Raw genomic sequence first — 25,740 nt, forward strand, 5'->3', positions numbered from 1 at the left:
GTTCTCTCTACAGCTTTCCTCCTGGTCATGACGCTGTCATGTGACTGAGCTCCATGCTGGCCTAACTCAAACAGCATGGTTTTGTCTCTTTTCTCTCTCCTCCAGGCTGCTGTCAAGATTTACAGCTTGCCTTCTGGAGTTTTTCTTTCAAACTCTATAAATTGTCCTGGAGCTTTAAAAAAAAAAAAATCACGGTGGTGGCATGGACTTTATTTCTGTGATTCTGTAACAACTGCTTAGACTTTATGCCAGGTTGTCTATTTTTCTATCACCTAGCTTAAGTTGTCGATTGTTTTCCAAGGTAGATTACATACATGCTCTTGGACTGGATTTAAGCTTTTTCTAACAGTATTTTTGTTTGCTTTGTAGAACCATTGGGGAGTTTATGGAGAAGTATTGTTCTCTAGCAGAGTTTCCCAGCTCTTGTAGGTGGTGCTGGGGTGAACCAGAGCACCAGTTCATGCAAGGCAAGCTCTCCACAACTCAGCTCACTGCTGATCTTCCCTGTAGTGTTTGTTCTTGCCCTTTGAGAGTATCTAGCCTTGAACCTGTTCTGATCCTCCAACTTTAGCTTCCTGAGTGCTGGGATTCCAGACTGAGCCACCATGCTTTCCTAGGTAACTCTTCTCTTCTCCATGAAGTAAGTAAAACCTACTTTTTGAAAGCAGACTGGGCTTTAGGCAGTTACCACTCTTGATCACTAGCAGCTGAGCTCTTGATGCTTTTTACATTTTTCCTATTATATACTACATATGCTTACAAAATGTTTTATCCTGAAGCCTGTGGCATTTATAGTATACTATTAAAGAAGAAATGGCTCTATAAGTAGATTCTTAATTATTAGGCATTTCGTTTCAGTGAGACATTAAGTGTTTAATGTCTTATTTAGTGAAATTTCACTATTTCTTTCTCTCCCCTTCCTCTCTTTCCCTTCTTGTCTTTTTTTTTAGATTTATTTATTTATTTATCTATTTATTTATTATATATGAGTACACTGTAGCTGTCTTCAGACACCAGAAGAGGGCATCAGATCCCATTACAAATGGCTGTGAGCCACCATGTGGTTGCTGGGATTTGAACTCAGGACCTCTGGAAGAGCAGACAGTGCTCTTAACCACTGAGCCATCTCTCCAGTCCCCCTGTCTTTCTTCTGACCTTCCTTCTGTTTTTCTGTCCCTGATAGGGTCTCAGGTATCCTAGGCTGGCTTTTAACACCTGACTCTTCGTCCTCACCTCCAGGTGTCTACTACCACACATGATTTAGACAGTGCTGGGAATTGAACCCAGGCCTTCTTGCATGCTGGATAAGCACTCTGCCAATTTGACTATACTCTTATCTGGAAGCTAGGTGATTTCTTAAAGCTTTTGATTATGCAAATGTCATGGACACAAAAGCAGATCACAAACGCCCATGTGTTCTGCAGTGATTACGTTTTGCCTGTCGTCCTCCTACCCCTCCCAACCCCTTCCCCTTCTTCTTCTAACTTCTGTCTCCTCAGGTTTGGGATTTTTTTTTGGTTTGTTTTTTGTTTGTTCTGTTATTTCTTTTTCTGGAATACTTTAAAACAAATCCTAGTGGATGTGTCATTTTATATGTCAGTGTGATTTTGAGGCATTGAGAGACCTGGCTCAGGTGCTGCCTCTGTCACCTGTCTCCTTGTGCTTTTGAGCAAATTGCTGAGTTTCTTTAAACTAAATTTCTTCATAGGCAAAAAGGGGATGATGATTTTTACCTTAATTACTACGTGACCTGAGGAGGGCTAGGGATGTAATTTACTTAGTAGAAGAAAGCTTGCCTGGCATGCATGGACCTCTGGGTTTTATTTCTAGCAGCACATAAGCTAGGCAGAGTGGCGCATACGGTTCAATTCCAGCACCCCTGAGACAGAAACAGGAGTATCAGGTTTAGTAGCAGTTTCAGGCCAATATGAATAACAAAACACTGACTCAAAACCAACGGAAGAACAGAACAAACGAGATAATAAATGTAGAAGTATTTTGGAAATTTAGACTCTTGACTATGTGTCATAAAATGTAACAATAATACACAGGTAGTATTGGTGGGGGGGGGTCTTTGTGACTCCATGACAAGCAAATTGTTGATCTGCATGAGGCAAGAAGGAAGTCTGGGTCAGCACAACTCAGTAACTGGTACTGGGTCAACTTCTGTTGTCTGACACTGCGTTAGAGTTTACTATGTACCCCAGGTTGGCCTTGAGCTCATGGTAATTCACCTACTTCTGCCTCTCTAATGGTGAGATTATAGAAAAGAACCATCACACCTGACAAACAGATGTTCCCATGTTCCATCTTGATTTCTTTAGTAGTTTACACTTTGTAGTCTTTATAGACATTTACTCAGTTTTGGGATTTGCACATGACACCTTTGGAGCTTATTAACAAACTTTATCATATCTCAGCTGGATTTAGCAAGTCTTGTGTTCTTAAAAACCAGCCAATATTTTATATGTATGAATGGTTTTGGGGGCAAAACATAAGAACATTTCTATTTTATGTCTTTTTCCACATGCAGAGGATGCCAGCCCCCATCAGATTGCGGGAGCTGATCCGGACCATCCGGACAGCCCGAACCCAAGCTGAGGAACGAGAAATGATCCAGAAAGAATGTGCTGCGATCCGGTCATCATTCAGAGAAGAAGACAATACATACCGGTGTCGGAATGTGGCAAAGTTACTATATATGCACATGCTGGGCTACCCTGCTCACTTTGGACAGGTAGGCTGAGTTGATACCACATCTGGCAAGAACACTTCTTTTTCAATGACAGTGACTTGGGGAATCAAATCTTTCCTGGCAGGGAGATTCTTTGATAGCTGTAGTTGGCAGTCTGGTGACACCGAGGGTCGGATGGAAAGAGCAGCCTGTACCTGGAAAGGCACTATTTTCCCTCCTCTGCCTCCCCATTGTAGTCATTCCTGTATGTGGATCAGAGATTTGTTTTTGTCTTTTGGTTTTTAATGGTGGCCTCTAGCTTAAATATTTACTGGGATTAACCAGAGGACTGATTGTTCTGCCAGAGGATCTGGCTATAATGAATATTAATTAGCATTTGCTAAATGTTTTCCTAGTTACTTTCCCTGTCTGAAAACTGTACAGATGTATTTAAGTTAAAGATATTTTATTTTGTCCTGATTTCCTCAGGCCTTAGTTGCTGCCACGTTTGTGCAAATCTTTCTGCTTGCTGAATCTCTTTCTAACACAAATGCATGTTCTTTTGCTTTCTCCAGGATACACATTGGGTGTGATAGTCTCATTTATTGGCACTTTTTTCTTTTGGTGCTTATTTGTGATAAAGGGGGCGTAGGATTTAGCCATAGAGAAGGGTATATAAGTTATACAATTTCTTTCTTTTTTTTTTTTTTTTTTCCTGGAGCTGAGGAACGAACCTAGGTCCTTGCGCTTGCTAGGCAAGCGCTCTACCACTGAGCTAAATCCCCAACTGAGTTATACAATTTCTAATTAGTATTTTTAGTCTTAAATTCTATTTTAATTAAGAGTCAGTGCTAAGGAGTGGACTATAAAATTGAAGGAATGTGCCTCTTTAGAAATACATGATTGGGTATGGTAGAGCATTAGTTCCCCTGAGGAAAACTGAACTATTACTGTAAAAAAAGGAGATTGGTTTAGAAGAAAGGGAACAGCAAAAACAGTGCTGTCTCCTGTGGATGTATTCATTCCTTATCTGATCTTAATAGGAGTAGTTGTAAATAGGATTGTTTTTCATACCTGTTAACAGCTTTCTTAAAAAATGTAATCAGGGCTTCCTTTGATACAGATTTTGTATTTTATTGTTACAGAATTAATGGAGAGAGTACCTAAAGATATTAGTATTTGAAGGTATAGGCTATAATAATGTGTGTGTGTATGTGTGTGTGTGTATACACTCATGTCCATACACATGTATCTTTTTCAAAATAAAATCTTCTCAAAATCTTAAATCTACTCTGATTTTAAATTTGAGAGTTGTCTCCTTCCCTAAATTATTGTAGGCAGGTAGTTATTGTATATGCATAGCATATTAGAAAACATGGTGTCTATATAGTCTTGGTTGATTATCAGTTGAAACATTAGGTCTGATTTATAGAAATCTGATTAGGAGTTGAGCTTTAAAAAGAAAAGGTAACCTGGTTGGGGAAAGACTCAGAGTACTACAGTCAGTTGTGGTGGTGCACGCCTTTTGTTCCAGCACACGAGAAGCAGAGCATGTGGATCTCTGAGTTGGAGACCAGCCTGGTCTACAAAGTGAGTTCCAGGATAGCCAGAGCTATAAAGAGAAACCCTGACTCAGAACACACACACACACACACACACACACACACACACAAACACAGATTCAGAACCCCTCCATTTGGAGATGTCCATTATATATTCCTAAGGGAATTCTAAGGGAGACAACTCTCAAATTTAAAATCAGAGTAGATTTAAGATTTTGAGAAGATTTTATTTTGAAAAAGATACATGTGTATGGACATGAGTGTATACACACACACACATACACACACATACATCTAAAGATTCATTTCTGAAACATGATTAAATAAAATTACATGGGCTGAGATATAGTAGAGTGGTGGAATTCTTGCCTGTTATATGTCAGGCCTACATTTGATCCAAGGCACCACATTAAAAGAGATTACGTCCAAGGTGTAAGTGACACTTTGAGGATGTTTTAAAATGTAATTATTTGATAAAACACTGAATTTTTAGTTGAAAAGTGTAAATACTCAAAAAAGCTGTGGTAAAATTTTGGTAAAAAAATAAATATCTTTCTGTTTGGGGATAAGAATTATAAGTCTACTACTCTTGTTTCTTTTACTTAAAAGTCCCTTCCTTGTTCATGTCAGTAATTTTCTTTATCATATGTCTATAAAAAGGTTCATTTCTCGGGGTTGGGGATTTAGCTCAGTGGTAGAGCGCTTGCCTAGCAAGCGGAAGGCCCTGGGTTCGGTCCCCAGCTCCGAAAAAAAAAAAAAAAAAAAAAAAGAAAAAAGAAAAAAAAAAAGGTTCATTTCTTGAGTGTGTAACAGCTGCCCTACGACTGCATTTTATTTGTCAGATGGGCTGTTAGTTATGGTAGTCAGTCACTGAGCTCCTGAAATATGACTAGCTTAACTAAGGTGACTATTAAGAGGAAAATAAAATTTTCTTAAATATTGATTCAGTTATTGGAAAACTTTTAAATGTGGTTTAAGCAATTGGAATACGTGAATCAATTGTATATTTTATGAAATGGAAATACAGTTAAAAGTATTTCTACTGAAAATGTATACAAATTCAAATGTGCTGTAATTGTAAAGTACATTCTGTATTTAGAAGCCTCATACACAAAGTGTAAAATATTTAATATTTTCTATGATTATGTTGAAATTTGATACTTTAGATAAGTTGGTTAAATAAAATATGTTATTAAAACTAATTTTACCTGTTTCCTTTTAATTTTTATTGCAGTGTCTACCATGATGCTGTCAATAGAAAGCAAAATATGAAAAGCCAGGCACGATGGTGCATGCCTATAATCCCAGTACTTGGGAGGCTGAGGCAGGAGGATTGCTGCATTTTTGAGGCTATATTGGGCTACATAGCAAATTTGAGGCAAACCTGTATTACATAGTAAAACCCTGTCTCAAAAATGCTGAGAAAAAATTTTTTCAATCAGACACATAAATAATATAAACATTTTAGAAGCCACTTACATAAAAATCTCATTCAAGTTTTATAGTAAAACCTTGAGGTAGGTAATTCTCTCAAAGATGAATTCTTGCCCTATGAAGAGGGAGCCAGAAAAAAAAAAATCAGAGTTTTAAATGATTTGTTTAAATTCATTCAGCTAGTAATTATTAGAGTAGACTTTAGCATTCTGTAACACAAAAACCTGTTCAACTTTTGGCTTAGTTAAACTCTATAAATAACTACTTCCATTAAGTTTTTGTATTTTAGCCCTTCCAACCTACAGAGCGACTGAGACAGCAACAACTTGGAGCGTCAGTTTAAAAGGATAAAACAGTAGTTCAAAGTAAGAATTGGGAGAAGGGACTCAAAACATCAGGCCAGGGTAGCTGTTGTCAGCCAGAGTAAGAGAAGAAACATTTAGCTCTGTGGTTGCCAATGCCAGAATCCAAGAGCAAACCTGCCTGTCCAGTGTGGATTCTGCCTTTCCTACCTTAGTATCTGCTTTGACTTTTCTCCCTTTCCCCCTCTTGTCCTCTCTTCCTTTTCTCTTTTCATGTCCCCTCTCCCTTTTCTTTTTCTTTCTTATCTTTGACCTTTGAGTGTCAGTTTCCTCATCTGTAAAATGGAGACAATCTGAATCCTTACTTTATTGGGCTGTTATGAAGACTAAGTTAATAATTATTGGGGCTGGGGATTTAGCTCAGTGGTAGAGCACTTGCCTAGAAAGCACAAGGCCCTGGGTTGGGTCCTCAGCTCCAAAAAAAAGAAAGAAAAAAAAATTATTAGGTTACTTATGTTTTGTACATAAAGAATTACCCATTTTATCATTTCCTCGAGGAGTGCAGACACAGCTTTTGGAAGTACTGAATTCTAATTGTCTTTTGTAGGTCTTTTATTTTCAGGGTCTGTCAGAAAAAGTACCCCCCCTTTTTTTTCTTTTTTTTCTTTTTCTTTTTTTCCTTTTTTTCCCCAGAGTTGAGGACCAAACCGAGGGCCTTGCGTTTGCTAGGCAAGCGCTCTACCACTGAGTTAAATCCCCAGCCCCTTACCCTTAACGTTTTATAGCAGAAACATTTCCCAAAGATGTATACCCTCTCACTTGTTTGGTTTAGATACAATTCCAAAATAGTTTCTTAGTACATATTTACTTCTCTCTGTGTGTATGAATCCCATGGCACACATATGGAGTAGAGAAGAGGGCAGCTTGCAGAATTGCCTCTCCCTCCTTGTGCATCTCAGGGATGGAACTTGGGTTTGCAGGTTGGTGACAAGTGCCTCTACCCACTGAACTATCTTGTAGACCACAAGTTGAGTGTTGAAAGAATATTTTAGGAGTAGAAAACTGGGAACCAGGACCAAATTTTTATATAATTGTTTTGTGGAAATTGTTTTGAACTTGCTGCCAGTATATAAAAATGAAGAGACTAAACATAGAAAACCACTGGCTTCTGTTGAATCTTAGAAAAATCTGAAGCTTTGGCAACACTGGACACACGTTTCTAGGTGACAGTTAGAGAACTGGGCAGTGTTCTTTGTTTCTCCTTAAATTCAACCTGTCTGCTATGTCTTGTTCCCTGTGTGAGCCATCCCTTTGTCAGTGTGGTGTAGCTGTCCACTCCTTCATAATCACAGTGCTTGCTATAAAGTCTCACACATTCTAAGAGACACTTATCTGCAGGTTCTTTAGAAGATCTATTCCTAATTACAAACAGCATTCTTTTTTTTTTTTTTTAATTAACTTGAGTATTTCTGGAACTCTTTTTTTTTTTTTTTTTTTTTTGGTTCTTTTTTTCGGAGCTGGGGACCGAACCCAGGGCCTTGCGCTTCCTAGGTAAGCGCTCTACCACTGAGCTAAATCCCCAGCCCCAACTTGAGTATTTCTTATATACATTTCGAGTGTTATTCCCTTTCCCGGTATCCGGGCAAACATCCCCCTCCCCCCTCCCCTTCCTTATGGGTGTTCCCCTCCCAACCCTCCCCCCATTGCCGCCCTCCCCCCCACAGTCTAGTTCACTGGGGTTTCAGTCTTAGCAGGACCCAGGGCTTCCCCTTCCACTGGTGCTCTTACTAGGATATTCATTGCTACCTATGAGGTCAGAGTCCAGGGTCAGTCCATGTATAGTCTTTAGGTAGTGGCTTAGTCCCTGGAAGCTCTGGTTGCTTGGCATTGTTGTTCATATGGGGTCTAGAGCCCCTTCAAGCTCTTCCAGTTCTTTCTCTGATTCCTTCAACGGGGGTCCTATTCTCAGTCCAGTGGTTTGCTGCTGGCATTCGCCTCTGTATTTGCTGTATTCTGGCTGTGTCTCTCAGGAGCGATCTACATCCGGCTCCTGTCGGTCTGCACTTCTTTGCTTCATCCATCTTGTCTAATTGGGTGGCTGTATATGTATGGGCCACATGTGGGGCAGGCTCTGAATGGGTGTTCCTTCAGTCTCTGTTTTAATCTTTGCCTCTCTCTTCCCTGCCAAGGGTATTCTTGTTCCCCTTTTAAAGAAGGAGTGAAGCATTCACATTTTGATTATCCGTCTTGAGTTTCATTTGTTCTAGGCATCTAGGGTAATTCAAGCATTTGGGCTAATAGCCACTTATCAATTGAGTGCATACCATGTATGTCTTTCTGTGATTGGGTTAGCTCACTCAGGATGATATTTTCCAGTTCCAACTTTTTTTTTTTTTTTTTTTGGTTCTTTTTTTCGGAGCTGGGGACCGAACCCAGGGCCTTGCGCTTCCTAGGTAAGCGCTCTACCACTGAGCTAAATCCCCAGCCCCTACAAACAGCATTCTTAAAGATCTGTCTGTCTTTCCGTATATGTGCGCACACATATGATTTGTTCTTTTTTTTTTTTTTTGTAATTGTGTCATAGATAATTGCTTTTTTAAACAAACAATTCAGTTTTTATTTGAGATTTATTTATTTTAGTATATGTGTATGGGTGTCTGGCATGGGGGTATACCTATATATCATATATATATGATATATATATATATATCATATATATATATATGCAGTGTCTGCAGAGGCCAGAAGAGGAACTAGAGTCACATCTGGTTGTTAAAGTGCCTTGTTGGTCCCAGGCCCTCTGGAAGAGCATTCAGTGCTCTTAACTGTTTAACCATTTCTTTAGCCCCCTAGCAAAACAGTTTTTATAAATTTCTTTGCCTAAGAACATTATTGAACTTGGTTCTCAGAGTTGCTCTCTCTATGGTTAGTACAATTGTCTGAGAACAATGGGAATTCTTTTTCTTTCTTTATCATTCTTAATACTTTTAAAAAATCTGTTTACCACACTGTATAGGTATTGCAGTATTAAAAGAGGTAGTGCTTAATCCTAGCAATTGGGATTAAACAAGCAAAGGCTGGAAGATCTCTATGAGTTGGTGTACAGTTATCTCTAGGACAGCCAGGACTACAGACAGAGATCTTGCCTCGGGGGCTGGGGGGGCAAATAAATAAATAGGAAAGAAAATGATAGGCATCCTTACTTATTAAAAATCTTAAACTATAAATTATGACTCTGTCACTGTCTTTTTAGGTTGTTACCCTTTATTATATGAAAACCCCTTGATACTTGATTTCATAAAGCCTTTTCACTGTATCCTGAAATAATGGTTTTCTCTTTTAACCACTGTTATTTTTTATTAATAGTTACTCTGCTATATTCTCCTTTGTAGTTGATCTGTTTCTTTTACACAGTTAGATTAACCTTATCAATATTTGAACATACATATTACCTAATTTTAGTTTGTTTTGTCCCTTAACATGTCTGGAAAACAAGCTGGGCATGTCGCTCAGGGTGGGAGGGCATTTGCCTAGATATAAGAAGCCTTGGGTGATGATGCACGCTTGTAATCCCAGTGCTCTGGAGCTGGAGGCAAGAGGATCAGAAGTTCAAAGTCACGCTAGGATATATAGTTGGAGACCAGCCTAGGATATATGGGACTTGTCTCAAAAATGAAAGAAAAGTAAAGTCTTAAAAACAATGATCGGATGGACCATTAATAGACCCAGATTGTGATCTCAAAATGTCTTTTCACTTTAAAAGACCAGAGCCATCAGAATGATGACAGATCCTAAATGCAGGCTAAGAAATAAAGAAATAGTTAGAGCCATCAGTGTGTCAGGAGCCAGAAAGACACTACTGAAGTTGTTTGCAGAAGGTTTCCATAGTCATTGGAAGAGGCTGTCATGTTCTCAACTCTGATAAATTGGTATTGAAGTTAACAGTGTACTTAATTAAAATATATAAGCCCTCTCCCAGTCTAGCATGTGGGCGTTGAACCCAGGCCTGAGAGCATGTTAAAGTGTGGGCTGTACCGTGAAAGTCTATCTTTAGCATCAAGCAAGTTAGTATCCATAAAGACCAGTTAATATTTAAACAAAATTTATTAGTTCCGTCATCTTTAAGAGCTTCTACTAAGTTAACTCACTCTGAAACTGGTCAGTAGAAGGAAAGGAACATTTATCTTTACTTTCCTTACCAATGTTTTTTTTCTGAAAGAATTGTCAATAACCTGATGAAAAAGAGAAGTTGCTTCTTAGAACTTTCGTTTAGCTTATAAAGAACGAGTGTAAAAGAATTAGAATGCTACCATCTTGCGGCACAACACCTGGTGATCAGAAATGATAGTGTGCACCCTGATGAAGGTGGGCATTGCTACCTTAGGGTGGTACATATTTGCAGGATCAAGTCAAAACAAACTTCAGACTGAAAAACCTGTGTCTGGTCAAACCACTTAACTTAATAGAGTGGAAAGCAGTTCTTGTTTATTATGTGAAAAAACATGTGGCTGTATTCATGGCAGCATTGCTCTTCCTAGTAAAGCACTGGGAAGACCCCCGTCCTCAAAAATAGTAGGTAAGTCTATAGGGGGCACATGTGTGGGCTGGGGAGTGGAGTGATACAGTAAACGTGACTGATTAGAGTTGTGTTGATGGGGAGCAAGAACTTTAGTTATAGGATGTATTTTTGTAATGTTTAAGACACCCCAAACCAACTTTTCCACATGTACAGAAGGGACAGCAGTTTTATGTGATTGTTTATTTCTGATATGGAGAGGAAGCAAATGGCTCTGAGGCTCAGCATGCAGAGGCGTCAGTTGAAATTACGGACGATATTTAAACAAGTGTAAGGCAGGTCTGCTAGTATAGACCTGTAATCTGGCTACTTAAGATTCAAAAGTGCAGAGCCAGCCTGGGCAACTTGGTGAGGCACTTCCTCATAGTAAAAGTTAAGTAAATGGCTAAGGACATAGTATAGTTGGCAGAGTGCTTGTCTAGCATGCCCCATGTTCTCTCTGGGTTCAGTTCAGGTGGCACAAACCTGTAATTCGAACCTCTGGAGTTGGAAGCAGATCAAGAGTTCAAAGTCATCCTCAGTTACATTGTGAGTGTGAGGCTAGACTCTAGTTACATGTGATACAGTCCTAAAAACAAAACAAAAGAATCCGAGATTTATTGACAAAGTGCCAAACTGCTAGCTTAGCATACCCAAGACTCTCTCTGTCTCTGTCTTTCTCTTTCTGTCTCTGTCCCCCCCCTCCCTTTTTCCCCCCAAGAGTTTCTTTTTGTAACAACCCTGGATATCCTGGAATTTGTAGACTTTGTAGACTTGGCTGGACTAGAACTCTCAGAGATGAATGCTGGGACTAAAGGTGTGCACCACCACACCCATCTCATAGGGACTTAAGAGGAGAAAGTGATTCGATATGTGTTGTCAGGCACATATCGAATTTTTTTTTTCTCAGATAGAAAAATGAAAAAAAAAGTTTCTGGTCTCTGAGGATTTTATGTTGCTTAGCTACAAAGCGGTGGTATTTGTAACAAGCTTGTTTCTCAAAAGTGTGTGTTATTTTTTTCATTGGTAAAAAAAACCGAGCATTATTTTCAGCAATTGCATGTGTGCCCCGACCTGTAAGAATCTTTGAAAATATAACAGAGTGGAACACCTTTTTTAGTCTGGAAAGCCATGTTAAACACTATAAAGGGGACAGTCACATCTTTTTGTATTTGCTTCAGGAAAGTATAACAAGACCAGAACCTATTGAATGCTCTTTACTTTTTGGTATTTGTGTGCTCCTGCACTTGGCCATGTTGGTGCATGTTGAGGCTGGGGTTGCTGGGGTTCTTCTCCTCAGTTGCTTCTTCAATTCACATTTTGAGGAAGGGTGTCTTTAATAAACCTGGAGCTCACAGTTCCAGCTAGAGTGGCTAAGCAGTGTGAGCTTGGGATTAGCCATTGTGCTCATTGCCTAGTCACCTGTCCATTCCAATCTGGGGTCACAGATGCTTGCTACGAGGCCTGACTTCTTAAACATTAAAAAAAAAAAAAAAAGTTATGTACTCCAAGACTTGTGTGGAGAGCATAGTTCATTTTGTGGAACTCTGTTCTTTATTTCCACCATATGGGTCCCAGGAATTGAACTTGGCCATCTTGCTGGCTCTCAAGTGTAATTTAAATTTTTAAAAAATGTATTTTACTTATGTGTGCCAGTGTTTTCCCTCATGAGTGTTTCTGTATTATGTGCACACCTGTGGGATAGCCTGAACTGGTGTTACTGATATTTGTGAGCCACCGAGTGGGTGCCAGGAATTGAACCTAGGTTCTTTGCAAGAGCAATAAGTGCTCTTAGTTACCAAGCAGTCCCTCCCAACTCTCAGAATTAACTTTACACCGAGCATCTTGCTGAGGAGGGGTCTAGGCTGTTTCACAGATCAGCTACAAAGAAGTAGTGACTACTTGGAAAACTGAATTGAAGTCCTTATGCTCAATGTCCACTGAGACATATCGTCTGACCCCAAAGTTCTTATAAAAGTTGGTTTGAAATTTTCTCTTAAAAAGAAACATTAAAAGTCATTTAGAATCTAGAAAAAATTTATAAAAGTGAATTCGTTAGCCAGGTGTGGTTGTACATCCTTTAATCTCAGCACTTAGGATGCCAAGGCAGGCATATTTCATTGAATTTGAAGACAACTTGGTCATATAGCAAGTTCTAGGCCAGCCAGGACATAGTGAGGTTCTTGTCGCAAGCAAGCAAGCAAGCAGCAAGCGAGCAAGCAGCAAGCAGTCTCCACTTAAAGTCTGCTCAATCACAATTTCCTCAAAGCAGTCAGTCATGCTGCTGCATAGCTGCAATTATAGCACTGGGAGACAAAGGCGGGAAGATCAAGAGTTTAAGGTCATCCTTGAGGTACACAGGGGAGCTGTAGTTAAGGACCAGTCTAGGATTCAGGAGAGCCTGTCTCAAAAAGCCATAAAGCAAAAAATAAATAGAATTTCCTTGAAGTGTCCTATGCTTTCAGAACTTCCTGCTGATTCTCACTAGTCCAGTTAGGAATCATTCTGAGAGTCTGTGCTTATTCTAGAGGCTACTGATAGCTTCGAGTCTCATAGGCTTGCTGCTCTTGGCTGACTGAGGAGGCTCTAAGGCTGTTTCAGAGATCAGCTACAAAGAATTAATGCTTACCTGGAAAGCAATGATGGGAAACCCAGGCCCCTATGTGGAATTAGAGTCAAGGAGATCCATCTCCTAATTCAGACGGATTTCTTTTTAGTCCAGTATGTGTTTTTTTTTTTTTTTTTTTTTTCTTTTCTTTTTTTCGGAGCTGGGGACCGAACCCAGGGCCTCTCGCTTTCTAGGCAAGCGCTCTACCACTGAGCTAAATCCCCAACCCCCAGTATGTGTTTTATAAGGAGATATGAGCCTCTTCTCTGGAATTGGGTACCCTTGTTTTCATAGAAGTTGATGCATAATGACTACCATTTTTATAAGTAACCCATAGATAATGATAGTATCATATCGTTCTTTAAACTGAGTGTCAGTGAGACTATCAGGCACACTGGCTCCTACACTGCAGGAATTTACTAAGCTAAAGCAGAATGTCTTTAGAGATCAAGCTGGTGGTAACTACCCCATCTCAAAACAGTGTCGCACAAGTTAGAAGCAAATGTTACAAGGAAAATCAGGGAATAGGAAAGAGATCATTATCAGACTTTGGGATTAGAGGTGGGAAAGAGGCAGAGGTTCCTGTGGAAAAGCAAACATATTACAGTGCAAGTTAAATAGTGATGTTGGCAATGGGAATTTGACAGGAGATAAGTAATTGTTAGCAGAAAAAAAGCATAGCTTTTGTGAGAATTAGGGACTAGGAATCAGCATACAGAAACTCTTACAAGTACCTGCAGCAGTTATATGGTCTCATAATAATTTCCTTTATGAATTTCTCTTTAAAAGACTGATTCACTCCCTGCTTTACTCAAATATGGTTTTGTTATGCTTTAAAATATATACTGTCCAGCTATATAGAAAGAAGTAATCTTCTCTCAGTTCTATTAGCTTTTCTAACCACTTTGCAACTTCTGTTTGTTTTGATTAATGAATTTAATTATGCCCTTCTAGTCTGGTGTTATTATTTGTCTTTGAAATAGGTAATAATAGTGTAATTGATTATAAATTGGAAAGCTACAAAACTCTTAGGATTGAAAACCCTCCTTCCTATCCTTATCCTTCTGTCACTTTTTCCATAGGCCACCAGTGGCTCAACTGTTACAGTCTTCCTGATACAAAATGTACGTTGTGTATCTGCAGGTGATTGTGACGTACTGTTTCTAATGGACACTCATTAGTCTGTCTTGAAGAGTAGCCTATCATATATCACTATGTCATATCCATAGATTGTAACAATATATCAGTATATAAAAATCCTTACTCAGGACTGAAGAGATGGTTCAGTGGTTAAAAACACTTGTTGCTCTTGCAGAAGACCAAGGTCCAATTCTCAGTACTCAGATGGTGTTCACAGCTGCCTATAACCTCAGTTATATCCAGAAGATTCGATGCCTTCTTTTGACCTCTGGAGATTCCAGGCACATACATGGTGCACAGACATGCTCTCAGGCAGAACATTCAAACACATTCAGGAAGTTCTCGGGGCCATGGCACGTGGCTCCATGCAGAGTGCTTGCCCACTTAGTTCTCAGGAGGCCCTGGGATCCATTTCCAGCAACACAGATGATGTGTCCTCATCTCCCCAGCTTTTTTGATGTGCTCATTGTAGTATATTTTGCACAGTATCCTGCTACATGTATGAGTCATTATACTGATGATACCCATTTTCCTATTTGAAATATTTGAATAATACACATTTCCCATATTTAATTATAAGTGCAAGTTTTTATGAAAATTGCTGTCAAAGGTTATATATATTTATAATTTAAGTAGATCAGAACTTTCTACATCTCATGCCACTTTTTACTCCCATTGTACATAAAGGCCTCATGCCATCAAATGATTGTTGGTTTTTGCAAATAGAGATTTAAAAGTTCTGGCTGGAGAGATGGTTAAGTGTTTGCTGCTCTCGCAGAGGACTGGCATTTAGTATCAGCATCTGTGTCAGGTGGCTTCCAGCCACTTGCAATTCCAACTCCCAAGGGATCTGATGCTCCCATGGTAGTGGCATCCCCAAAATTGCTGGGGTCCCTTGCTGCAGCGGGCTGCACTTTGACCGATACCCTCTCCTGGGCTCTCTTCGGGGACTCCAGCCCTACAACTCTGTTCAAGCTTAGCTGCTCTTCATGACCCCTTCATGCCTCGAAACCTACTTGAGTGATTGATAGACTACCAAGTTCAGATATCAGCATAAGGTTCAACCTTGGCCATGTCTGGAACAGCTTCTGTGTGATGACTGTCAGGAAACACTTTCCAGAAGATTTTACCTCATTGTTGCTGGTCTCTTCTCTGCTAATTTCTTAGCTCCAGCTGACCAGCACTGAGTATCCCAATAAAGCAAAGGTTTCCCTTTAGCGGTTCTGGGACCTTGTTAATCACAGCTGAATCTTGAGCCCCAGCTGACCAAAAACACAGATTCTTTGCACAAAAAGCCCCATAGAGTCTTGGCTTTCCTCTGAAACTTCACAGCCTCCATTGTCTGCACTGTTCTCAGCGTTCTTTTCTTCCAAGCTCCCACAGAACAGCTAACTGAGCTCTCAACACTGACTTTTCTAGCCCAAAGTTCCAAAGTCCTCTCCAAAACAAGATGGTGAGGTCTGTCACAGCAATATCCCCCTTAGTTAGGGTCACTGTCGTTGTGATAAACACAACAACCAAAGCTGGGGAGGAAACGCTAATTAATTTGGCATATGCTTTTTTTTTTTTAAAGGTTTATTTATTTTATGTATGAGTACATTGTAGCTGTCTTCAGACACACCAGAAGAGGGCACCAGAACCATTACAGACGGTTATGAACCACCATGTGGTTGCTGGGAATTGAACTCAGGACCCCTGAAAGAGCAGTCAGTGCTCTTAACCACTGAGCCATCTCTCCAGCCCCCATGGCTTATGCTTTCATATCATCGTTCACCATCAAAGGAAATCAGACAGAATTCAAGCAGGGTAGAAACCTGGAGGCAGGAGCTGATACCAAAGCCATGGAGGAATGCTGTTTGCTGGCTTGCTTCACAGGGCTTGCTCAGCCTGCTTTCTTATAGAACTCAGGACCACCAGCCCCTTGATAGCCCCACCCACAATGGACTCCCCCAACCCCTATCAGTCACTAATTAAGAAAATGCCCTACAAACTTTCCTACAGCCCGATCTTATGGAAGCATTTTTTCCCCTCAATTGAGTCTCCTTCCTTTTTGATGATTTAAGTTTGTGTCAAGTTGACATAAAATTAGCTACAACATCCTTTTCAAGTCTCCGAGGGCACCCCATATGCATGTGTACATACTTACATGTGCATTCAGACATGCATACACATAAGTAAAAATCCCCCCTCCTCTTTTTTTTTTTTTTTTTTTGGTGTCATTTTCTGAGACAGGGTCTCACTATGTAGCTCTGGCTGTCTTGGAACTCACTCTGTAAACCAGGCTGTCCTGGAGCTAAGAGATCTGTCTACTTCTGCTTCAAATGCTAGAATTAAAGGACCACCATGCTTGGCATAAAAATGAATCTTAAAAATAACATCTCTGTATGGTTGGGATTTATTATTCTCCCTTTAAATACCTCCATTGAGGCTTTTTTAAAAAAATCATACAGTTTACACTTTTGAAAAGTATATTGAAGTGTACAATTCAGTATCTTATGGATTTATTTAGTTTAATTTGCATTTGTTTTATGAAGTTAACTTAATTTGCTTGAGCTGTTTTTTGTTTTCTATGAATTGTCAGGACTAATCTTTTTTTATTTTAGTATTGTATTTTTGTTTTTTTTTTTTCCCACAATTAGTTGGTAGGTTGCCATTACATAGGACCTCATGAGTGTGAAATAAGTTACAAATGTTTTTCAAGGTGCATTTGTCTTTTGACTTTGGACATGGAATTTGGTATACAATTCAGTTTTCTTTTAAGATTGTCTAGGATATGAATATATATAAGTGGGGCTGGGTGTCAGTGCCCTTGTAATCTCAGGACTGGGAAGCCAAGTCAGGAGAATCCATGAGGAACATTGGCCAGCTAGCCTAGCCTAAAACCTGTCTTAAAAAAAAAAAAAGGTAAAACAAGGTGAGTGCTGCAGAGATGGCTCAGTGGCTAAGCTTGCTTATTGTGTGACTGTGAGGACCCAAGTTCAAATCCACTTAACATGGATGGGCTCATGAATGCCAGCAACTTCAGCCCTGGGGTAGGGGTGGGTAATGATAAGGCAGCTCACAGAAAACCAAATGATGTTAACCTCTATGATTATATCTCATTCAAGAGAGAAATAGTGAATTTTTGTGACTGTTCAAACACAGCTCTAACGATGCGAGTGACACCATAGAGAGTGAGTACAGCTTGCTCACTAAGCCATCTTAATAAGAATGGGTTTGGATAATTTATTTGCAGTGCTTGGAGTTGACCACGAACAAGATTCAGTAATGATGATGAAAACTTGTGCTATCAGAGTCTAGAAGTAGGTTTTTTTTTTTTTTTTGTGGCAAAATTTTTATAAAATTATTCAATGGAATGTTTGAAAAAACAAGCTTAAATTAGAATTTTTGTTGCAGGGTTTGAGATAGTGTGAAGTATAACCTAGGATAGCCTCACACTTGCTGTGTAGCTGAAGTTGACCTTCAGTTGATGCTTCTGCCTCCATCTCAGGTGTGCTGGGCTTACAGGCCTGCCCTGCCCTGCCCTGCCCTAGCGGCCTGCTTGGATAGGATAGGGGAAGCTTTGGCAACATTGTCTCTTCTCACCAGTAGGCCTTTTCTGCACACATTGCAAAAACAGCATCAGCTTCTATTCAGAAATCGTTTTCAAAATGGCCATAGAACTTGCAGCAGGAAGGGTAGGGCTGTTGCTCACCTTTTCACTCTCCTGCCCTCCTACCTTCCCTATAGCGAATCCATCCCCCCTTTAACCCTGGTCTTGGGATTTAGTGTTGTGATAGTGTAGCCAGCCAACCTCCTAACTTGAGGTTCTTGTGTAAATCCAGATCCTTGAAAAGAATAATTAAAAATAGCCTCCAGCAGTGCTATTTGTGGAACTGTTTTATACTCCCTTCCATTTCCCTTGAGCCTTACATGAATCATAATGGACAGCGCTGTGTCTCACGTGACTGACCTGACTGACCTGACTGACCGGTGCTGCCTGTGTACACACGTCTCTCTTGGAGCTCTTATGCCAAAGCACAATTCAAAAGGAGAGTGTGATTTAAAAATTCTTGGAGAGCTTGATTTGTGTATGTCCTTTAAAAAACACTAGCCCAGAGGGAATGTTTGGCCTTTGTCCAGTTGTAACCTTAAAGTATATCAGAGGTTATAATTTTCAAGAAAGGCAAAGTTTCATTTATAAAGGTTCTTAAGGTTTGAGGAGTTATTTAATAATAGTTGTTGTTAACATTGTTTTGTGAACCCAGGACCTCACACAGGTGAGACAAGTGCTCTTCTAATAATTATGTGAAGGAAAAAAAAACTGTACAAGATAATTTTAATTAGTATTACTATTGTGTTTCACTCTGGAGATTTTATTTTTTCTTTCTGCATTTGATTTTTTTATGTCCCAAATGTGGTTCGTCTACATATTGAGTTCATTGTACATTTTGATATCTAAGATACTGCTCACTACTTTATTTCCAACTGCTGAATGATTTGTTGTTTAACATATATGTATGCATGGCTGTTTGTGTGTGCACCACATGTATGTAAGTGCAGCCAACATACTCTAGAGCTGGAGTAGTGAGCTACCTGATGTGGGTGTTGGGAACCAAACTGAGGTCCTTGACAGAAGCAGCAAGAGCTAACTTACATAACCCCTGGGCCATAGGAGTGTAAACCATCATGCAAATGCACAAGGCTTTCCCTCTGTTCACCCCTTCTCTTTTTTCTTTCTTTTTTTGTTGTTTTTTGTAGTTGGAGTGCCTCAAGCTAATCGCCTCACAAAAGTTCACAGACAAACGCATTGGCTATTTAGGAGCAATGCTGTTATTAGATGAAAGACAAGACGTACATCTTCTCATGACCAATTGTATCAAGAAGTAAGTCTTACCGTCTCCTTTCCCCTATAACAACTGTTTTGGTCTTTTCAGGATATCTTATGGGAGTAAGAGTGGCTGTTTACTGATTTTATACTTACTGTCCAGAATATATCTTGAGTGACTCTTGATTGTAGCTAATATTGTAAAGATACTAAGCAAAGAGAACTAAAGCATTGCTGTGCATCTTTGGGCACAATTCGTAATTAACAACTAGAGAAGTACTTGCTATTCTTACAAAGAGAAGAAAACTGTGGTGAAATCTACATTTTTATATTTTGACTTTCTAGTATGTTGGATACCATGAATAATAAAATATTGCCTTGATTAATACTAATCTATATTCTGAGTATGGGACTGAAATTTTAGTAGTATAGAATTGTACTCAATCCCTGTTAAAATATTAGATTTATTTTATTTTTGTGTGTGTATATGTGATCTCGTGTGTGTGAAGGGAGCATGGCCAGGTGTGTGTGTGTGTGTGTGTGTGTGTGTGTGTGTGTGTGTGTGTGTGTGTGTGTGTTTTGTGTGTGAAAGGTGAAAGGCAGCTTTGTAGAATCGGTCCTTGCCTTCTACCGTTATGTCATTTTCAGGGGTTGAACTCAGGGCATGAGGAGGCCTGTGTGGCTGTGCTTTGCCTACTAAGCCATCTCACTAGCCCTGAGACAGGATCTTGCTTCGTGATCCTCAGGACACTGGAGCGTGACTTGGTTCCTTAGAGTCTAAAGTGTCCTCACTGCTGCAGTAGTTGTCATATTTCTTTACCTTGTAGAATAACCAAGGAACACCTGCTGTGTGGAGAAGCAGGAGGACTGTAGTAGGAAATGAGCTGTCTTCTCCAGTGTCCCTCCTACAGCTCTGTGAGGTGGATGCAGTGGCACACACCTTTCATCCCACCACTTAAACACTCAGTCAGGAGATCACGAGTTCAAGGACAGTCCTAGCCGTGTAGTGACATGGTGCCAACCAACCACCCAGCAAGAATTCTGTTTGAAAGTTAGGGAAATTCCGAGACGGTCATAGGTACCTTTTGGTTTTGGCTTAATCAATAATATTTTTTTTAAAGATTTATTTATTATATAAGTACACTGTGGCTGTTTTCAGACACACCAGAAGAGGGCATCAGATCTCATTACAGATGGTTGTGAGCCACCCTGTGGTTGCTGGGATTTGAATTCAGGACCTCTGGAAGAGCAGTCAGTGCTCTTAACCACTGAGCCATCTCTCCAGCCCAATTAATAATATTTTAAGTTTTCTTTTTTGATTGTATTCTGTATTTGACAGAAAGTAGAAGTCGGGGACAGGCGACACATTAGGGGTATAATGGCTGTCTTAATAGGCATTTACACTGTGTGCATTTCTCTTTGTTAGTACTGACTACTTCAGCTTTTACAGTGGAATAGAATATTTCAAAATGACAGTTAGAATTTGGTTGTAATTGTGAAGTGTGGCATTTCATTGCAGCCTGTAAACTTGATTTTCTTTTGGGGGAGGGGCTGTAGAATATGAGTAATGAACATATAAGTTGATTAACTATTCAGCTTTTATCGTACATACACCTGTCTACATAACCAGGGGCCGTTGTAAGCACCAGGGCTGAGTAGAGAAACATGAACAAGGAGCCCTTGGTGACAAGAGAATACAATCTTAGAAGGTCATCATGGTTTTCTTTCACATTTGCTATGGAGAGGGCTGTAGGGAGGTCTTTGCTTTGTTTCTTTAGTGGTCTGGTGCTCAGTCATGTGCAGATAAGCTGTAGTCTGCCCAGCAGCAAGGCATGTTAGAGTTAATGCCAAACCAAGGGTAGGCTCGGAGCTTGATAAAAGTTGAAAATGAGGCACATTAACAAAACAAAACATCCCCCCCCCCCCAAGACTGCAAAACTTTGTGGGTTTTTTTTTTAAATCGTGTCAAGCCGGGGTGGGGGGGTGCGGGGAGAGAGGGGGGGGGAGAGGAAGAGCAAGAGAGGAAGAGAGAGTCTGTTTTTGTTTTTTAAATAAAATTTTACCTGCGTGTGGGGTCTTATATTTCTAGAGTCAGGTGGATCACTGGGAGTTTGAGTCCAGCCCGATCTACATAGTGAGACCCTGTTTCCAAAAACAAACAAACCCTAAAACCAAAAAAATCCCTTACATTATGAATGCCAGGCTGTTTCACATTCACTATGTACTCCAGGCCAGACTTAAACTCAAGATTCTCCCACCTCAGACTCTGGATGCTGTCATTACAGATGTGCAACACCATTCCCAGCTGGCTTTCAGTTGTTAGGGTGCCAATTCCAGGTAGATTTAGGAAAGGGTGTTTTCAGATAATTAAGAGTTGATCGAGCATTTCATTTTAAGCATTATATTATCCAATGTTTCCCTTGTTTGTTCTCCCTATTGAAAGTCTATTAATGAGTGTGTGTGTGTGTGTGTATGTGTGTATGTGTGTGTGTGTGTGTGTTTTTAAGTGTTTGGATTTATCTATAAATTTAATATATATTTATAAGATTCATGGTGTAGCAACAGTTTTAATGCTTAATACTGAATAGTTGCCTTATTCATTGGCAGAGGAAAAAACAAGATCTTAAGAAATCGAATCTAATATTTGAGAACTTGCATTTTGAAGATATGTTTAAATATTGAAAAATGAATACAAAGTCAACTAAATATTCGTAGGAGCTGGGCCCCTAAGTGTTAAAAACCATATTCAAATTTATTGTAATAATCTTATCTTAAACTGTTAAATTTGGTATAAAAGAGTAAACATTTAAGCTTTATTTTCTTTTTTAATTAAAAATACTAATAATAATGGGGCCAGACACGGTGTGGTCGTTCACTCCTTTAAACCAGCACTCATGAGGCAGTTTCAAGTGAATCCCTGTGACTTCCAGATCAGCCAGATCTATGTATCGAGTTCCAGGACAGCCAGAGCTACATAATAGACTCTGTCCCCACAAAACAAAACCAAAAACCTAATAATGGCCTGGGGAGTTAGCTTAGTGGTAAAGGGTTTGTATCGCGTGAGCTTGTTTGGGTGTGTGAGTGTGCATGTGTGTGCATGTGCATGGCTTCCAACAGCCCCACTCCCCTAGAGAGTAATAACGAACTATTGTGTTAATTGTGTAACTTTTTGGGGGCGGGGGGAGACAGAGTCTGTGCAACTCAAGCTAGCTTGGTATATGCCACAATTGCTATAAGTAAAAAATTCTGTGAAAATATTTTCTAAATTACAATGTGAAAAAATGGGATTATTTTATATTTTTTCACTTATCCAGAGGAGGATAATTGTGTGCTCATGTAGAGTACTGACTAGTGGAGGTGGAGAGTTTCTAGCAGGTGTAATGTGGAGAAGGGACACATAGGCAGGTGCATGGTGTAGAATCCTGTGTGTCCCAGAGCTGCAGCCAGAGGATTATAAATGTGAGTGAGGTCTGTCTGGGCTCCATAGCAAGTCCAAGTCGGATCTGGGCTGGAGTATTAGTGTCTTAAGGAATCCCAGTGCAGGGTTGCTACCTGCCTCAATGGTTCATGTTCCTGAATGAAAGACACACGTAGCCTTTGTATTTTAATATGCCTTAAGCAGCACAGTAGCTGGGCTGCTGCCTGCCCTCCATGCTGTTAGAATCTACCTCCCACCGAGTTACTACCTACGAATTTCTGTGTTCCGTCCCGGCTGCTTAACTTCAGTTAGTTCGCCCGCTGGGCCACATTTTCTTGGCCCAGGGCCCAGGGTCCCCTTGCTTCTCTATCCCATGGCAGCTCTTGTCTCTGTCCTGCACACTCCTCAGATAAAATGGCATCTCTGCTTCCCTCCTGCCTCCTCGAGGAAACCCCAGGACCCTTAAATCCCACCTCTCTCTCTTCTCCAGCTACTGGCTGCTGCCATCTTTATTTACTTACCAGTTAGAGTTAATTAGGGGCAGGGGCCCAGGCCTTCTCCTGCAAACAATTTTGGGGGACTCAAATTAACATTAGAATATGAGGGCTGGAGAGATGGCTCAGTGGTTAAGAGCACCGACTGCTCTTCCAGAGGTCCTGAGTTCAAATCCCAGCAACCACATGGTGGTCAACAACCACCTATAATCAGGTCTGGTGCCCTCTTCTGGCCTGTAGTTGCATACATGCAGGCAGAAAGCTGTATGATGTGTACATAATAAATAAATGTTTAAAAAAAAAAGAATATGAGCAGCTACACTGGGCAACTTGGCCAGGCTCTGCTTCAAAATAAAAACAAACACAGATCAGAATATATAGCACCATGGTAGATGGAGGCCTTGCTTAATGTGTGCTTGGGTCAGACTCAGCAGCGGGAAAAGACGAAAATGACTTTTCAGATAACTCAATACTCTTTGCTGCTGTGATAAAAAATGAACACTTGGCCACTTCTTAACAGCGAAGTGCAACATGACTGTGAAACTCTGCCTGACATGTTAATAGTTTAACAATTCATGGGGCTGTTACACTTTAACATTAAGAATGTTTTCCCCCAGACAGGGTTTCTCTGTGGAGCTCTGGCTGTCCTGGAGCTCATTCTGGGGACCAGGCTGGCTGCCAACTCTGAGATCTACCTGTCTCTGCCTGTGCTAGCATTAAAGTTGTGCTGTTGCTGACATTACTACCACTACTGAGCTAGGGCAGTTTTTTATAAACACTTACTTATTTTGTGTGTATGTTGGGCCAAATGTGTCTGCATGTATGGGTGTCAGAGAAAAACTCGGGGGCAGTTGGTTTTCTACACTCTGTAGGTTCTGAAGACTGACCTCATGTTACTAGCTGAGGTGGGCAGTAATGTGCCTTATCCCCTGAGCCTTCTTCTCATTCTCCCCTGTGTTGTAACACCACAATAGAGTCACTTGGGGGAAAATGTTGACGGAGTTATATAGATCTTCTAGATAGTAATGTTTCAGCAGAAAAATATTAAAAATGTGATAGATTAGTATTGTCACTGATTCTGTCACGTCATTATCTATAAACTGTCATGTTCATGGTGATAGAACTTTTCCACAACTCCAGCGTTTACTTCAAAGTTTGGATTATGTCAGTGGCAACAAATATCGGCTGTTCCTCTTGACATTACAGACTCACTTGAGTGTTTGTCCAGAAAGTGTGCCTCAGACTGATCTCAGCATCCTGAGTGATAGGATGGCAGACAGATGTGTGTCACTACTGCTGGGTGTTAGTGTAACTGTGGCTGTTTTCCTACCCCATCCTACCTCAGCCATGCAGGGGTGAGCACAGCGGTTACTATTGTTTAGTGCTGCTGCCTTGTCTGGGTGTGGACAGGCAGTTTCCCACCACTGCCTTTACTAAATGTGGAGGTCAGCCCAGGTTAGGAAAGCAGTTTGGATCTCATGAACTCCTGAGACTTCCAGAAATTCTTTGAACCAGGGTTGTAACACCTTTGGAGCTTTCTACCTGGTAGAAGCATCGTAGATCATAAATATGTTGGCTTCTCAATAATGAGAGTTATTTTTAATATGTCAGAATGCTTAACACTTCATTTAAATACCTTAGCTTTTTAAGAATAAAACACTGTTTTATACAGTCAATATATTTATTTATGATCAGAATTCCTGAAGCTATATTACATAAAGAAAAAAAGTATTTTATTTAGCATTTTTATAGGCTGAAAGTTCCTGATGTGGCAGCCTACCAAATTGCTTAGTTTCTGGGGAGGGCCTTGTGGCCAGTAGCATTGTACATCAAGAGTACACACTTGGGAAAAAAATACACACTTGGGAAGGGGAGTTACACAAGGAAGCAGGAATCTCTTGCTCCTTTAAAAAGCACCTCAGCTTTATGGGAAATGTTTAATTCTCAACACCAGTGCTGCTTCCAAGGGCAGGGCCTTAGTGACCTACAAGCCTCTGTGTCTTAAAGATTCCACTGTCAACACCATGAGCACACAGGGGACCCAGTTTCCAGTGTACAAGGACTCTCAAACCACACTGGTCTGTTACGAAAAACTTAGGATGGCTCATTGTTACGAAGTGTACTACCTTATATGTGCTTTGATTAGTGCTATATTTATCATAGTAAAAACAGTTACTGCTTTTTCTTCTTGAGTGAGTGAGTATAACTAGAAATATAAAAAAAAATATTTGATGTAACATGGCTAACATAAGACCGAAAGGTCAGAGTAACTATAGTTCTGTTTTGTTTACTTTATCTTAAATTCATTAGCAATCGAGATGTCCTTTTCTGATAGTTTTTTGATTTTTATTTGTTGGAGACAGGTTCTCACTATGTAACTTTGGCTGGCTTGGAAATTACTATGTAGGTCAGGCTGGCCTGGGACTGATAGACTTCCTCCTGCCTTTGCTTCCCCGGTGCTGGAATTAAAAGTGTGCACCACTTTATGTTTTCACCTGCTAGAAAAGAATGAGGCCCGTGTACTTCTCCTGTAGGCACAACTAGGTCATCTCTTAGGCACCTTTGCAGACTGTTTTGCTCCATTGTTTACTTTCAGTGATTGCTAAGTTTTCTAAAAAGTGGATAGCTTTAATATCCAACAGGTAACACATTCTTGTTACTTGGTCATTTTGAAATCTTGGACAGGAATTTTAGACATTGTTGGTTCACTATGTTAATAATTTGAAATAAAATTGGAATAAGCATA

At 40.1% G+C, this 25,740-nt stretch overlaps 1 protein-coding gene and 1 non-coding gene across 5 annotated transcripts in view; one reads left to right on the forward strand and one right to left on the reverse strand.

Moving 5' to 3' along the window:
• Ap1g1 (adaptor related protein complex 1 subunit gamma 1) overlaps positions 1 to 25,740 on the forward strand; it is an 86,486-nt gene that overhangs the window by 23,498 nt on the left and 37,248 nt on the right. For all 4 annotated transcript variants that reach the window (NM_001393712.1, NM_134460.2, XM_063277764.1 and 1 more), the window contains exons 2-3: positions 2,534 to 2,737; positions 19,016 to 19,140. In NM_001393712.1, the coding sequence (NP_001380641.1) occupies positions 2,537 to 2,737; positions 19,016 to 19,140 (326 nt within the window). In that variant the 5' untranslated portion in view covers positions 2,534 to 2,536. The remainder of the gene's footprint in view (positions 1 to 2,533; positions 2,738 to 19,015; positions 19,141 to 25,740) is intronic.
• On the reverse strand, positions 13,288 to 13,362 carry Trnas-aga26 (transfer RNA serine (anticodon AGA) 26). The gene has a single exon. It is a non-coding gene; the product is annotated as a tRNA-Ser (tRNA).

This window comes from Rattus norvegicus, chromosome 19 (genome assembly GCF_036323735.1).
Source record: "Rattus norvegicus strain BN/NHsdMcwi chromosome 19, GRCr8, whole genome shotgun sequence".
Lineage (NCBI taxonomy): Eukaryota > Metazoa > Chordata > Mammalia > Rodentia > Muridae > Rattus > Rattus norvegicus.